Here is a 17,475-nt window from a genome sequence, read left to right as displayed (position 1 = left end):
ACAGAAACAGAAACAGAAACAGAAACAGAAACAGAAACAGAAACAGAAACAGAAACAGAAACAGAGGCTGGTTGGTGAGAGATTGAGAATACTGCTGGGGATAGGTTTTTAAAATCTATGACCTGTGATTAATTACTTTGAACAAAGAGGGGATAGAACAAAGATGGGGGTTGGGAGATAGACCTATGTAGATGTGACAGATACCTTAATTGGTGAACTGACAAGAAAATGTCCAGATGTAAGAGTGTCTTGGCATTGGAATCTCTTCTGTAGATAGAATTCCCACAGCCCCTCCCCCCCACCCCCACCCCCACCTCCCACCCCCACCCCACTGTCTTGTGCAATACTACAGTTAGCAGCTGACTCCACCCATATGCAAGTCCCTTCCAGCAAAAGGATTGCTTCTCTTTAGCGTTTTAGAGTCTGGGGCTTGGAGTCAGCCTAAGTGGGCTCTAGCTGAAGCTGTACTTGTGGCAATCTATGTGGCTTCTAGAAGCCTGCAGCCTATGGGCTTTCTAAAAAGTGAAAGAGAATTATCATCAGTAGTTCCCCGAATCCCAGAATGAGATTAGAATTACAGCAAAGTATAAAAGCCTAAGAAATGCGTTCACCATGCTCTCTCCCTTTGGTGATAATGGCATTCATTAGTCAGATGAGAATGGTTTTCATACTTTTAGGATGACAACATAGTTGACTTTTGCCAACTTGGCACAAACCTAGCCATGATCAGGGTAGATGGACTCCATCAACTGTTAATTGATATGGGGGTGGGGGGATGGGAGTGATACAACCCCTGGGCAGGTAGGTCTGGGCTGTATAAAAAAACGTAGTTCAGAGAGCCAATAAGATGCTTTATAGTGAAAACTAAATAAGAGATCTCATAGAGACAAGATGGCAAGGCTAGTATCGTAGATAGCTATAGAAATGAGCTAGTCTCTATACGAACACCTGTGTCATCTCACCACATTGTTTTGTATTGGTATGTAAGTAGCTTCCATAATACAAGCAGGATTTGACAAGCACATGTACACTAGGGCTTATGCCCTGGACCAACTCTTTCACGTATGATGGCATATGCAGCCCATTAGGCAGGCAGCTGAGCCAACAGCCAGCACTAATTGCATACATAAGAGTGAGGTTATTTTACACTATCTAGTGCTGGTAAGAAAAAAAAAATCTTTGCCTGAGTGACACAGACTAAGGCCATCAGAAGAGCCATCCAGCTGAGCCCCCGACTCACATAGAATTGAAGTGCATAGAACATTTATTGTTTTGTGGAGTGGGTTGTTATGCTACATGAGCTAGCTGGCAGAGCCTGTCCTTGTCTGGAGCATCTCATGGGACAGCATCAGCAATATCCCACCCTTTCGCTTGTGCAGACCGGGGACACTTTCACAAGTAGGGAGTTTTAACCTGAAAAGGCAGGGCCAGCGCAAGAGGCGGTTAGCCTAAGAAGATGGCATACACTGTTGTCTGCCTCTGCCTGCCTTTCAGACTGCGACTTCCAGATCAAATGGACGGGGAAGCGGACTTTTGTCACAGTACCAGTAGATCAGGGAGGAAAAGAGGAGAGAAGTGGCGAGACTTCCTGAGTGGGGCATAGCAACAAAGTGTCAAGTGAGACGACACTTTGTAGCCTGTATTCACTGATAATAAGATGCGCCATAAAAGTACAGCTATGTAATTGGATTCTCAGCCACACAGTGACTTCCCAGGCTATTCGCCTAACTCTCTTAGCATTGCCACTACAGCTCGAGGAAGTTAAGGCACAGAACAGGAAAAGGACTTAACAAAAGACAGACTCAATCTCCCAGTACTCTGGAACCCGAGATGCCTGCCAATTTCAGTGGTGCTGAGAATGAAAGCACCACCCGGAATAAGCTATGTCTCTAAAGCTGAGGACTAGGCTCCCAGAAGTTTCCTTTATCAGGCCACACAGGCTACACATATGACCAAGAGGACATATGAAACTAAGTGTGTGAACCGTAATATCCTGCAGTGATGTGAGACACAAGACATGGGCTGAGGCTCAAGGGAGGAATGGTATCATCTAGAGTTTAGTGGAACAATCCTTCTCTCCCTGATCCAGTTGCTCATATGGCCTAGCTGATCGTCTGAGACAGTCAAGGACGACAGAAAACACACAGAACCATAACTCAGAAATGAAAAAAAGCAAAGGGTTAATGAAGGAAACATCCACTTAATGTCATTATGACATGGACCGTGAATGACATTATGACATTAGACTTTCTTCTAAACCCTCTTCCTCTACTTCTGGTAAAGCATCCGTGGATGAGGGCCATAAGGAGCACATTTGTAAAGCATTGTCTATAACTCCCACAGTTCAAATCTCTCAACTCCAGATCTTCTGAGAAGTTATTAAGTCCTTAAAGGTAGAGCTCTTGAAAGGATGAATTCATTTACTGATGAGAGCAGACAAGAGCGTTTCCTCTTCTTCCTCTTCCTTCCTGCTCCGTCCCCAATGCAAGGACAGGCAAGAGACACGTCATCAAAATCCATCTCCTGCTGGACCCTGCTCTCAGACTGCCCGCCTCCAGACTATGAGCAACAGACACTTGCCGGTGGTTGAAATCCAATGGCAATTCAACAATATTTTGTCATAGTAGCAAGAGCTAGCTGAGACAATGTTTTACAGAATGAAGAAAATATTAACTTAGAGCTTGAAGCACCAAGGAGGCTAATAAGTCATTTTGAAAGCATCCTACATGCTGGCATAGGTCTCCATCTTGAACCCAGGTCTTCATGACTGGGACAACCTATACACTCTTCAACGGACTTGGTAAGAATGAAACGTGAGGTGCTTAAAAGCCCCCCCCAAGACAGTGCACGACTTCCATGAGCGTTCAGTGAGAAAATAGTAAAAAAAAATGAATATGTTGTTCATCCCACAAATATTTGTGGAATGTGAATTCTACACAGGCAGGATTGACCATAGGAAGGTTCCAGAAATCCCTCCCTCGTGGAGCTGCCATCCTAGTGCCTGGTAACCTAGAGCACTAACAAATGGAGATGCTGTGTACCATATGCTGTTAAGAGAAGTCTTCTGATTTATTCTTACTGTAGAAGCCAGGGCATTTAGTTCCTAATTCTTACCCCAAGCTGAGTACTCACCTACCCAAAGGAGTTCATAACCCACCATGGTTCTCCTAGGCCTGTGATCACACTCATAGATGTATACAAGGGGAGTGCAGGGCCTGACCTTCACACTTCTCTGTACACCTCAGCCCTCTCCTTTCTTGAAATCCAGAACTGTTCCCCCAGCCTACACCCAAAGCATTCCAGAAGCCTACAAGGACTAAGTCAACTTAGCGGCATTACCCACAGCTTGCCACCAGAGGTCGCCCTCCCACACAAGCCCAGGCAAACAGAAGCAGCTTTTCCTCCCAGGCACCCGTGACATTATTTTCTTTCTCTATTTTTATCTATTAAAAAGATTTCCTCGCAGCCATAACTTAGATCTCTACACTAAAATGGAGCAACAGGAAGATATAACGGTGCATTTCATTTATGAATGACCTGTAATAAATTACTCTGAAGTGTCCCGAGTGCCAGAAGACAGAATGCTTTGTCTGCCCACCTACTGTATTTCACATACTTTAATTTAGCTGACACATAAAACTCATTTGACATTTTGCAGGTATTTTTGAGGAGAAGGGTGTGGGGTGGCAGAAGGGGACCCTCGTAGAGCTGGGCGGCAAGTGGGCTACTGCGGGGGACTTGACGTCCTGGGTGCCAGAAAAGGATATTTGGTTCTTGTTGAGGGTTAAGGTGTGCAAGTGGGGTAACCCTGGCAACACGAGGTCGTCTCCGAGCAGATTGTTGTCTAAAATGAGCTCCTCCAGGCTCCTGAATGCGCTCAGTCCTTCCAGTGACCTGCAATGACAAAGGCAAGGGGGGGAAAGATCCTGCAGTAAATCAGAGAGGCCATTATGAGCCGAAATAAATATTTTAACCTTCCCTTTCAGAACTGGGAATAGTTTGGGCTTGGTGCCTGTCAGCAGAGTGAATGACAAGAATTAGTAGCAGGGAGCCGGGGTGGGGGCGAGGGGGAGAAAGGGGCCCCCGCTGGCACTCACCGCATCCTTCACGAATTGCCAACATGAAGGATGAGGGTCACTTATTGAGAAGCCAGGATCCAAAACAAAGGGCTTCAGATACGGCCTGCAGGATAAATTTGTCAATGTCTTGTGCCTTCAGGCACCCAGCCTGGGCTGACCCTAACCTCCATTCCCAAGATAAATAACTCTGTCACAGTTCACCTTCATTCCCTGGACACAAATTTAAGCTGTCATCCATCATTCCTGCCTAGAAATCTCATACCCCTCTTACAATAATAAATATAACTTCAAGTATCATTTCTTAGCGGTTCTGCTATGTACAGTTATAGGGGAAACGGCCAGGAAGGCAGCTTTTCTCTCCCCTTACATCCTCCCATCCTTGGGCTCCTCTTCTCTTCTCTTCTCTCTCTCTCTCTCTCTCTCTCTCTCTCTCTCTCTCTCTCCTCTCTCCTCTCTCCTCTTTCTTTCTTTCTTTCTTTCTTTCTTTCTTTCTTTCTTTCTTTCTTTCTTTCTTTCTTTCTTTCTTTTTTTTTTAAGCTAATCACTTAATTTGCTACTGCCTAGCATCCCCACCCATGGCTGCCTGACAGGGAGGCATTACATAAGCACTCCAGGCCGAGAGAAAGCCTTTTCTTATTTCTTTTTCCTTGGTTTTGTGTAGGGACAGGGGGCTGGGAGCATTTCTGCTTCAAAGCTCTGGTCTGAAGTTTTAATTTATGGAATGTGGGTTTTTTTTCCTCCCAGCATAGAGTATAGCAGTGTAGATTTTGAGGCAGTAAATAAAAACGGCATTAAGGATTAAGCATGGGTTTCAAAGATAAAAAATACTCTAAGAGAAAGGGAAAGAAGGCCTCCTTTAACCATGTAGTCTGAAATTAGCTCTTCACCTGAGGGAGGGACCCCCGTGAGTGTTTGGAGTGGAGGGGACCACGAGGCAACTGTGCACAGACGCTTGTCCAGGCACACACAAATGGTAATTAAAGGGACACACACACACAAATGGTAATTAAAGGGAGTCAAAAGTCCCAGGGCTTTTGCAACTACTCACTCGAGCTTGTTCACTGGCCAGGCCCAGGAGATATGCTGCTGAGCTTGCATCGGCTGGAGCCTGGTGAGGGACAGGGCCGTGAAGGGAAGACACACGTTCAGTCCCTGGCTGGTCTATAAAGTACGGCCGATCAGGATGTCTGCCACGTATTTGTTTACTGACTGCGCCACTGCTAAGGCCCCTTGTGCACATTCTGTGTGCACCCCTGGCCGTGAGCTTTAGCAGGGAAGCTATCCCCAAGTGCCATGATAACATGGTAAGCTTTCTGACAGAGGGATCCCCAAACCAGGGGTAGGAGTGGGGGCCCTCCTACCCTTGAGATATGTGCTCATGAAATCTTCGGTTGCTCCCTTCCGAATGTCCCGTGTCATGTGGTCTCACTCTGGCTCTAGAACCCAGAGCACAAGGGCTCTGAGGTCAGTGCTACGTGCTGTGTAGGCAAACATGAAAAACTGCCTGCACTTTAATTTAGGGTCATCCTGTTTCATTGGCTTCTGGGAGGCAAACAACTCCCTACTTTGGGGGGGCTTAGGAGTGGCTATGGAGCTTTGTCTAGGCTCCTCCATTTCCCTGTAGCCTGAACTGGGGCATCCCGAATGCCTGCTGGCTCTGTGTGCCTCCCATCTCAGAGGACAACGGAATTCTCGCTCAGGGCTACCTCCCCTGCCATCCATTAGCTTGTCCTGAGACCTGGGGCGTGGGGGGGGGGGGGAGTGTGGTGGAATCGTATGGGCAGATGGGCAAAGCCAGCGTGCCGGGAATCTTTGGGCTTTCTGAAGCCCTTGGCTTTTTTTGTCTGTTTGTTTAAAGCTGGCTCCCATATATTCCAAGCTGGCCTCAAATGCATTTTGAAGCCAAAAACGACCTTTGAACTTCTGACCTTCCTGCTTAAACCTACCCAGTATTGGAGATATATGCATGCTCCATCAGGCCTAGTTGGTGGGTTTCTGGGAATCAGATACTGAATATAAAGCCAAGTTCTCAACCAAATGAGCTATGAGTCCCTGTCTCCACAGGAGTCAGCGAACCAAGCTCATTAGCCACAAGGGTGTCAGGGTCGGGTCCCTGCTTGCCACAGAGGGAGTGGAGACCCCCCCAACAGGAAGCCTTCTGAGAAGCTAATAAGTTCTTTGTGCACCAACATCAGATGGGGCTCTGCTCAAAGGCACCATTTAGATACATACTGTTCCAAGGTATGTTATGTAAATATTGTATATATATATATATATTTTTTTTTTTTTCATGAGACACAGAAAAGGGCTGGCAATGGGCAAGCAGAAGAAAAACTTCCTTACCATACTGCTCTTAAATGGGGGATGAAGAGGGCAGAGCCAGTCCACCACAGGGGCACTGCCCCACCCCACCCCCACCCCAAGGCTGCTTCTTTCTCCAGTGCACAGGCCACACACATCAGAGCTCTGTATGGGAGTGAGACCTCAGAGAGGAGTCCCCACCCCCAATCTTCGTCTCTTGTCTGGTTTCCAGATTCTTTTTTCCCCCTGTGTGATGTTGCTAGTGCTCAGTAAAAGGAGATCTGTGCCGTGTGGGAGGGAGGGTGCTGATGAATAAAGTCCTGTTTTCATGACTGGTGTGGGTACACTCGAGGATGTGTTTAACTAAATTGAGAGCCTAGGGACCGGAGACAGGAGGTTCAGAACACCATGAAGGAGAGACATCAGGGGAAGGATTTGTAGATTTCCAACTCCAATGGTATGTTGGAAGGCAGTGAACACACTATGGAAAAGGGCTTCATTTTTCACTTGGAAATCTTTTTCCAGTTACTGTTACTGTTGTTGTTTTTCAAAAGAAATTATCAGGAAGAAATAGTTTCTTGTGACAATTCCTCTATTCCAGATTCCTGAAGGTAGATATTCAGTGTTATATAAAGTGACAAGATTTAAAAATTTAAAAAAAAGAAAGAGAGGGAGAGAGGAAGGAAGAAAAAGAAAGAAAGAAGAGAAGAGAAGAGAAGAAGAAGAAGAAGAAGAAGAAGAAGAAGAAGAGAGAGAGAGAGAGAGAGAGAGAGAGAGAGAGAGAGAGAGAGAGAAAGAGAGAAAGCAAAGGCATAAAAATCCAGGCACGGCACGGCCCTTTCCTGGGATAGCAATGGTAGTCTCAGGGAAAATGATAATGTGGCCTGAGCTAATGTGTAAACTGCAAAATGCGCCCCAAAATGAGAGCCTGACACAGAGTTGACTGTCACTCCAGTGTCAGTCAACTGCTGAGTGGTGGCTGTAGTGCCTGAGAGGTATGGGATGGAAGCTGGAGGGGGTCACAGGGAGACAACAGTGGAGAGCATGTGGACACGCCCAGCATGTGGACACGCCCACTCAGCACAGTGGGCTCCACCCACTAGGAGCCCAGGTGGGACCACTTAGGGCAGGTGGTTCACCCTCCACACCGAGTCATCACCTCCACAGCAGTTTGCAGGCTGCCCCTCTTCCTCTGCACCAGTGGGGAAACTGGCATGACCACACCCATAGGTTCCATCTTGGTCATTGGGTTCTCTCGGGAGCTTGTGGCAACCCTGGGAAGAGTCCTAGTACCTTTTCCAAAGTCACATCAAAATGACAAAACATCACAATGCGTTTGGCTCCAGTGGAGTCAGATGGAGGGAACTTTTAAGTTTCCACTGTAATTAACCCTATCCTCGTTAAGATAATTATGATCAAGCTTCCTGTCACAGTTAATATCCCGCCACCATCGCCCGTGGCTCATACACTGCCCTCATTAGCTTATAGAAACAGTGGCGCTAAAGAGGCACCCTACCCTACCCAGGCTAGGCCAGTGGCTGGAAGGCAGACACGAGGCTCTGAGCATGGCAGCGCCTTTCTGACCTCTTCATTTACTGGGTGGATGCAAAGTCAGCCTTTTCATCATTGCCTTGAAAACTGGTAATAAGAAAAGCCAGGAGCTGAGGCAGGGGAAGGTTTAGTGTAGAGGGATTCCTGATCTAGGCCTGTGATACCCAATACCCCATACCCACTGACCCTTAGCCATCACATAATCAGCAGGACACGGTGCCATAAAGTCACCAGAGATCACTTGCTTAAGCTCCTGGTGATTTGTCGGCTTACAGGCTCTGCCAAGGGTGGAGTCTCTCTTCCCTTGGTCTCCAGTCTAAACCAGTAGTGACACTTGTAGCAGACTTGGAAATGGCAGTGGCGGGAGGGGACTTGCTCATGGTAGACCTATTGAGGAGAACCTTTTTGTCTGGTTTTACATGGGACCAAAATTGTGGTATTCTCAAATCAAGCAAGGAAGCAACACCTTCACTCACAGCTTTACCTGTCCCTGCAACACCATCGAACATTCAAACCCGCATTCTCAAGGCAGAGTGGGAAGGCTGTGGACATGACAAAGCCTACACATGTCCAAAGCCTACCACACAGGCCGACTTCCTTACCTTAAGGGCTAGACCTTGGCTTTCTAGAACTCAGTCTCTCTAGGCCCCAGCCGAAGGAAGAATGTTAGTGTGACTTCTACCCACCTGCATAGCTGTCAGGTTCATAGAGGACTCAGAGTCCCTACGTATAAGCTCCCTGGTGTTTAAGGCTGCTCAGCTAGGAGCCGGAGCCGTGAGTCTAGTCAAGTAACCCAGAGAAACTCAAGGACCAGGCAGAGATCGAGCCCAGGGAGCTGCTGGTGCAAAGGACCAATCCTGGTGTGAATCCTCATCTTTAGCTGAGGGACAGACAGAGGGAGTAAAGAGCCTGCACCAGTAAACCAAGCCTGGGGGCGGGGGTTGGGAGACTTGAATGCTTTCTTACCACCTGGTAAACACACTCACCTCTGCAACCCTCCCCATTATCTGGCCACTCTCAGATCTGTCCCTCCACTGACCTTAATAATGTTTATAATTTAGCAACTAGGTCACTGATACCCAGCAACCACAGCATGGGGCCAGCTTGGGGCTGCCAAGGGCCAGTGTCTGCTCTAATTGGTCAGTGTGGCAGTTAAAGGGTCTCAGTGATAACTCTGAGTGCAGAATAACTATCTGATCCTGTTGTATTCGCACACCTGCCAGGCAGCGGCTCTGAGAGGAGTCTGAAAATGAACTTCCCACAGAGACCGTGGCCAAAGCTACAAGGACAGGACAGATAGTATGGAGCTCGTTCATGGGAAGGCAAGAGGGAAGAAAGAAAGGGAGATTGGAGGTGCTAATGTGACTGGTCGAGTTTCAGGAAAGGGGCCCAGCACCAGCCTAGCATCGCCTAGGTCAGAGAGGGGTAGCCTAAGGTCCATATGACTCTCATCAATCCTACTTAAATTGTTGAATGTATGGATCAGCAGAGAGGTAATAAGTAGAGAGAGATGATTGATAATGATCAGTAGTTAGGTGATAGACTACAATATAATAAAGGATGTGTCATTTATTACCCTATATGTTTGGCTCTATACACTCTTGATGCCATTCAAGTCACAAGGCTACACACACACACACACACACACACACACACACACACACACATGAATACTAGAAACCAATTACTATATATTATGTCCATAAGAAATAGGAGGTAGAAGGGACTTTATGCTATATAATACATAGGTATATTAACAGCAAGTGGCAGTATAGGATCTGGGGTTAAAGTCAGAAGCTCAAGCCTGGAGTTCTCTGGGGCATCTTTCATGGTGGATAACTCCTGAGCTGCAGAAAACAAAACTCATTACTAAGTAAGTGTGATCCGTAGGTAAGGCCAGTAAAGGAAACCAATATGGCTGCCTGGATTTGAAAGCTTTATGCTCAGTATCTAAAACCACTAAGGTGCCTTTCAAATGTGGTACTTAAAAAATGATGGAGAATAAGTAAGAGCCAGAAGCCCAGAAATAGACCTTCCACTTCCTGGTACTTGAACGGAAAAGTAAGAGGGTAGATACTTCGACCTTTGGATCTCTAAGCTATACATTTACACATCTGGAATTCTGGTCCTCTCCCTCTGAGAAAATGGTGTTTGCTTGCCTTGGGACATGGTGGGTAACGTATCTGATGCCCAGTCACCTTAGCCTCTTTGCTTCTGCTATCTGGAAGCACCGAATTAAATTCTGAAGGTCCTACCTACTAAAAGGTAATAATCTGTCACCTCTACTATCCGCTTTCCAACATCATTGTTAAGGATTACAGCTTTAGAGCCTTGATATTTTATTTATCTATGCAGCCCCTTTAAACTGTATTAACTCTAATAAGCTAGCTCAAAGCCTTTGCTGTTTGAGAGGGCCCCACTGAGAACACAGCCCTTCGTGCATCTCCTCACAGTTACTGTGTACAGAGGGAAAATTCAGTGAGAGCAGCTTCTCAAGGAACAGAGAGGACACAGTGTGTCCAAAGGCAAGTGGCTTTGGGAGCAGGAAGACAAAGGGTCCGCTTGAAAATATCTTTAGGCACAGTTGCAAGTGGTCCCAATAGAACCACTGGGCATGGTGGCACACAGCTGTAGTACCCGATCTCAGGAGGTGGAGGCAGAAGGACCAGAGGGACATGTTTACCTTCTTTGGATATATAATGAGTTTGCAGCCAGCCTGGGCTACATGGGACCCTCAATGAGACCAGAAACAAAGGGCATTCTGAAAGAACACCTACTAGTGGCTGAGATTGAAGTAGTGGGAGATTCTAGAGACTTTGGCCCCCTTCCTTCCTTCCTAACTTCCTTCCTTCCTCCCTTCCCCTCCCTTCCTAACTTCCTTACTTCCTCCCTCCATTCCTTCCTAACTTATTTACTTCTTTCCTTCCTTCCTTCCCTCCCTTCCTCCCTCCCTATCTTCTTCCATCCCTTCATCCTCTTTCTCTTTCTCACTTTGCTTTGCCAGTGACTTGCCTTAGAACATGTTTAGCACATTTATGAATGTAATGAACCTGGACCGATGTTGAAGACACACCAAACTGGAGGGCAGGTTCAGTGGTTAAGAACGCAGGATGATATTTTAGGGGACCCAAGTTCAGTTCCCAGCACTCATATGACAGCTCACATGTGGCTCAGTACAACTCCAATTCTTGGGGATCAGATGCCCTCTTTTGGCTTCTGTGGGCACTGCACACAGACATATGTACAGGCAAAATGAGTAAAATTAACCTTTTAAAAAAGAAAGATGCATTAAGTTGCAGGATGGCTGGGTTAGAATTAACCATTGTATCTATCCAAGCAGGTGAACTTTCAATGCCCGTTCAGATACAGATGTAAAGATCAACAGCCAGAAACTATACCCATGGAAGAAGTTGCAGAGACAAAGTTTGGAGCTAAGATGAAAGGATGGACCATCCAGAGACTGCCCTACCCGGGGGTCCATCCCATAATCAGCCACCAAATGCAGACACTAATGCACATGCCAGCAAGATTTTGCTGAAAGGACCCTGATATAGCTGTCTTTTGTGAGGCTATGCCAATGCCTGGCAAACACAGAAGTGGATGCTCACAGTCATCTATAGGATAGAACACAGGGCCCCCAATGGAGGAGCTAGAGAAAGTACCCAAGGAGCTTAAGGGGTCTGCAACCCTATAGGTGGAACAACAATATGAACTAACCAGTACCCCCAGAGCTCGTGTCTCTAGCTGCATATGTAGCAGAAGATGGACTAGTCGGCCATCACTGGGAAGAGAGGCCCCTTGGTCTTGCAAACTTTATATGCCTCATAGAGGGGAATGCCAGGGCCAAGAAAGTGAGAGTGAGTGGGTATGGGAGCAGGGTGAGGGGAGTTTATAGGGGATATTCGGGATAGCATTTGAAATGAAGAAAATATCTAATAAAATAATTTAATAAAAAAATAAAAAAGAAAAATAAAGGGTCCTTATTAAAAACTATTATATTATATTACATTACATTATTAAGCAAAATGAATAAAGCAAACAACCAAATTCAAAAAAATAATTTATTTACCTTTTTATGTGCATTACTGTTTTACCTACATGTATGTCTGTGAGAAGGCGTCTGATCCCCTGGAACTGGAGTTACAGTTATTAGCTGCCATGTGGGTGCTGGGAATTGAAACTTGGACCTTTGGAAGAGCAATCCATGTTCTTAAGCACTGAGCCATCTTTCCAGCTCCCCTCCCCCAAAACTACACCTTTAAAATTCAAAAGGCAAATGAAAATTGGGCAATACCCATGGCCCCTCTAATAAAGCTGGGCTTAAGATCATTAGTACAGAAAGTATATTAATGACTCAATACAAAAAAAAAAAAGCCAAATTCCTAGTTAAAAGATAATTAAAAATAAACTTGGATGGAAATTTGATAAATCATTGAAACATAGGAGAAAAATTTACCTTCACTGGGATATTTATTCAGATCAAACTAGACATTCATATTTGTTTCCTTCAGTTTACACATGATGTTGTGAAATGTTCTGGATAACAAACCAATACAATACTGGAGGGAAAACAAGGTTATTACAGTCTTTCTAGACATTAATTTATGTTTAAAGTCTTAAAGATGATTGTTCCAGTCCTAATATTGAATACACTAAATATCAAAGATACATGCATGGCATACTTGCAAAGAAGTTCACTCCATCTTCATCATCAATAGCACTACCATTACTATGTTTCATGCATGTGCATGTGGGGGGCTGTATATGCATGCATTTGTACACATGTGTGTTTATGTTTGTGTGTGAGAATGTAAAGCTATTTGTGGAAACCAGAGGTCGGCCTCAGGTGTCATCCTTCCTGAGATGTCTGTCCATCTTGCATCTTCTGACAGAGTCTCTCAGTGACACCCTGGACTGCCCGGTTCTAGCAGGCTGCTTGCTTAGTGCCTTCGCTTGGGAATCACAAGTGTGAGTCACTCCGTCCAGCTAAAAGCAGATGAGGAAACACTTTCCTGACTGAACACTCTAGCCCCTTCTTCTGCCTGCTGTCTTTCTCCCTTATTTTATTGTTGTTGTTGTTGTTGTTGGGTTTTTTTGTTCATGTTTGTTTGTTATAAGATATTGCCATGGAATCCAGTGTAGCTTGGAACTCAGCATCTTCCTGCCTCTGCCTGGGATTACAGGTGTGTGCCACCATGCTTCGCTTTGTAACATTGTTTATAACAACAATTTAAGCACACGGGGCCATTCAACAACAGAACGGAATGATGAATTCCATTAATGCAGCCCACCATATCTGAATAATTAAATACTACATGGCAATTAAAAATATTACAGACAGATATCTAATGAGCCAGTAGAATTTCATGCTATATATTTATGTACCTAAAATTAAATTACAAGAACTGTGGTACACACACCAATAGCTCATGCATGGAAATTAAAAGCTATTCATAGGCTCTCCTCTATTCTCCACACAAATGATATCTGTGCCAAGTTTCTGTGGGTATTTTCTTCCATGTGAATGTTAGGAATCATCAAAGTAGTGTTTGTTAACTGTTTCTTATTTCTTATTGCTGTTAATAATATTGTTAATTTAATATAGACTTGATAATTCAGAATATATATAATCAATTAAAATCATATTTTAGTGTATGTACACATATAATATATATGCATGTGTGTGTGTGTGTGTGTGTGTGTGTGTGTATACTTCCTTGTCTATGACTATATCCCTCAAATACACATCTTAAGCCTTACGGTAATTTTCATTTCACAGTCTTCTCCAGTTACTACATTTTCTATTATGAGTAAGTACTTCATAATGAGGAAAATCTTTAGTAAATATTACTTTGATTTTCATTGCTTGCTTGTTTGTTTTTGTGCTGGGGACAAATTTGGAGCTTTGTGTATGCTAGACAAGCAAGTTTCTTAGCCCTTTCAAATTCTTATTTTTAGACAGGATTTCATTAAGTTACCCTGGCTGCCTGTGACCTCACTATTTAGCACAGGCTGGTCTATAACTTCAGGTCCTCCTCCCTCAGACTCCCATGTAGCTGAGATTATAGCCAAGTGCCACGATGTTCAGCATTAATTCTAAAGCACAGTGTCTATGAGTAGAGCGCAGTACAACCTACTAGCCCCTAAGTAACTCTGCCAGCAAATGTTTTTCAGTTGTGGGTCGTAGACTCAAAGCAGGCACCAATATTCATGAGGACAATAGGAAGCCTAGGAATCTCCAAGCAGTGACTGAGACGGTCAAGAACTCATATGCACAAGCAGAGGTTAGTGGTATCAAAGTACGAAGTCTCTGGGCTTCCAGGAAGCAGGACCAAGAGTAAAATCATGCATGGGGAAATGGCCCAAATCAACGTATTATATTGATAAAAACAGAGGAATTGTTCACCAAAGCCTGGGTCCAATTCCTGCATCTCTATACATATGTGATCAGAGACAAGACATTAAAAATGGCTGGGGTACATTTCTGTATAGGGATTAAGTTTGGTGACCTCTATTACTCTATCCAGGTACTATGGCTAGCCAGCTGGAGCTTCTTTCCCTATAGCCACACCTTGCAAAGGCTACTAAGAATATGTCCCATATGACCATGCCAGGGGATCCCAAGGAGAGCATGTGGGAAGAAAGGGGAAGCCGAATTCGATTTGTACCATTCCCTATGATGCTAAACTCTAATGTTATCCTTTTCTCCTGGCTGGGACTTGGAGGTTTTAGTATTTCCCTACTAGGACATTCTTAAAAACAAAAGCACATCTCAACACACTGGCTTCTGATGAACCATAACGTAGTATCAGAACTACGGCTTTATTTATGGAAGACCGTACCGTGGTCTCATAGACTCAGAGTTTGAGTCCCCCCAAAATTTAGACTCTTACATCTCCTGACCCTCACCCACAATCACAGAAGGAAACTAATATCCAGGGAGGTTAAACGGTTTGCCTGAAAGCTCACACAATGATCAAGCCACATCTCAAACCTTTGAATGTTCATTTTAGTGCAGCCTCAACCAGGCATGACCGTCTATGTGCCTAAATAACATCTGGTTGCAGCTCAGACATAAGAAGCCAGCCCTTGCCACAACCTAAAGGCTAACATTTTGATTTTGAAAACTGAGCTGTAATCCAGCTGTTGTAAGGACCAACTTAGATTTATTTTCATTTCTTCTGCTTTCCAATTTGCTTCCTGATTTTTCCCACAGTGCCTGGAATAAGCAGCTCTTGCAGCTTCCTGTGACCTTCTAGAAACTGAGGAAAATACTGGGTGGAGGAAACTAACCAGCTAATGGCATGTTGATCGGTGTATCCCTCGTAGCTTAAGTGTTCATTGGTTTGCAATAAGAACTGCCTTTAGTCCCCTCTTTGTTCAGTTCTTTGCAAGTCTCGGGGAAACAAAGGTGATTGTGGCATGGCCCTCCGTTATAAGTGGTAATTGCATACTGAGAAGCAGTTACTAGATAACACAGGGTCATGAATTCAGTTGAAATGATGCTGCTGCTTTAATGAGACTCCTGTGTTTGAACACTCCAGCTGGTGGCACTATTTTGGAAAGCTATGGAAGGTTTAGGAGATGGAGATTTGAAAGAGAAAGTATGTCACTGAGAACAGGCACTGAACTTGTATAGCTTGATCTACTTACTATTCGAATTCTGCTTCCTGACTACAGATGCAATGTGACCTGTGGTCCTTATACTGCTGACACTGCGTCTTCCCCACCATGATGCACTGTATGTCTTTGGAGCTATAATACAAAGTAAACCCTTTTCCCTTAAATTGCTTTGGTCAAGCATTGTTTGTTTGTTTGCTTGCTTTTCAGCGACATGTGAAGGAGCTAAGAGGGTAAGGCTAGGCATGGCTTGAATAGTTCTCAGCCGCATCTCAATTCCATTGCACTCAAGTTTCTACTTACACTTTCACTAACACATGGTTGAGGGAACATAGAAGAAAGATAACTGGATCCTGACACTCAAGAAATCCTTAGCCTGAGAATCTTGTTAAGCACCAAAAGTGATACAGTAACCACCCCCACCATGGCAGAGACTCACATCTTACCTGTGAAAGCACACAAGTAACAGGGTCTGCTCCAGTTGAGTTTACCATCTGTGGAAGGGTAAACAAACTGGACCGGAAGTAAAGAGAGAGCAGGCAGGAAAGCAGATTGCTAAGCAACATAGACAAAAGCATTGCTGGATGCTGAGAATCCAGCACAAGAGGGCTCTAAGGCTTTCCCTTTATCGGTCTACCTGCTCTGCTTGCCCTGAAGTTATCACCTGTAGTCAGGCCTTCAACATAGAGAAGAGATGCGAGACATCTTCCCTAGATGAACAACGCTCTCTACGTCCTATTTCTGTCCTGCCCATCACAGCTGTCCTCGGTCTAGGAGAACCTACCCTGTGTTTCTCTCACCTATGACGGCATTTGGGCCTGAGGCTTGACTATGTCTCTAAAAATTATTTTGATTCACGGTTTGAGATTTTATAAAACCACACAGCCCGCATGAAGCCTGTGGCTTCGGGATCTTGTTTGTTTTTAAGAGTCCGAAGAGTGAGTTTGTGTGGTGGGTCCTATAAATGGAGGTTTTCTTTGCTGGGGAGATGTGGGAGAACGGACATGGTGAGCTGCAGCCGCGGTATGCTTGCACGTCGCCATGGGGCAGAAGGCACCCCTGGTTGGGGAGGCTCCCACAGCCATTTGGGCAAACACAATCTGGGCCAAGAACACAGTGCTTCAACCTCATGAACTGTTTGCTTGAAAGATAACAGTGTCTCTTCCACACAAGTCTTTCACCACCCTACAGAAAGAGATTTTTTTTAAAAAAGAAACTCAACAGATGGTGTCTACTCATTGCAAACCAACCAGAAAAGAAGATGTTGCCATGGGTCCTACCTAGGATCCAAGAGGGATCTTAACCAAATATTTTGTCCAAAGATCAAGTCCCTATAGGTCAGGTACCCTGGAATGGAATCAAGCCAGGAAAGCCAGGAAAAAAAAAAAAAAAGTGCCAGATGTTGATTCTGAGGTCTCGAGAGGCTGGAAAAAAAATGTGAAAACATGTTTTTCAACCCCAGACTACAAGATAGCTTTCTATGGAGTGAAGGAGAGTGGGCTCTGATACATACCAGTCCTCCCAAAAGGCTTGCATTGAAGCCACATTCTCTCTCCAGAACACCCCCAGCTCGGCGCCTTTCAATCCTCCCCCAAAGAAAGTTAGTAAGCCGAGCTTCCCCTTTTACATGTGGGGATCAGCACACGACTTGATGAGCTATGGCTTCACCTAGGCTGCTGAGGTTCACACCCCCTCTGCCTCCTGTGTAATTGGAGGCAACCGGACACCAAGGTGGTTTCCACAGCCACTTAGCTGGTAGGAGTCTCTGTCAACTCAATAAAGCTAACTGAATCCAAGATGTCAATATGTATAAGACGACCACGTAATGGGGGGGGCGTGGACATCAATATGTATAAGACGACCACGTAATGGGGGGGGGCGTGGACATCAATATGTATAAGAAGACCACGTAATGGGGGGGGCG

The 17,475-nt window shown here is 45.0% G+C and overlaps 1 protein-coding gene across 2 annotated transcripts in view; it reads right to left on the bottom strand.

Annotated features, from left to right (window-relative positions):
• Lrmda (leucine rich melanocyte differentiation associated) overlaps positions 1 to 17,475 on the bottom strand; it is a 1,022,231-nt gene that overhangs the window by 450,568 nt on the left and 554,188 nt on the right. For both annotated transcript variants that reach the window (XM_021203463.1, XM_021203464.2), the window contains one exon: positions 3,768 to 3,894. In XM_021203463.1, coding sequence (XP_021059122.1) covers positions 3,768 to 3,894 — 127 coding nt within the window. The remainder of the gene's footprint in view (positions 1 to 3,767; positions 3,895 to 17,475) is intronic.

Source organism: Mus pahari, chromosome 8 (assembly GCF_900095145.1).
Source record: "Mus pahari chromosome 8, PAHARI_EIJ_v1.1, whole genome shotgun sequence".
Taxonomy (NCBI): Eukaryota; Metazoa; Chordata; class Mammalia; order Rodentia; family Muridae; genus Mus; species Mus pahari.
This window is presented reverse-complemented; position numbering and strand designations above follow the sequence as displayed.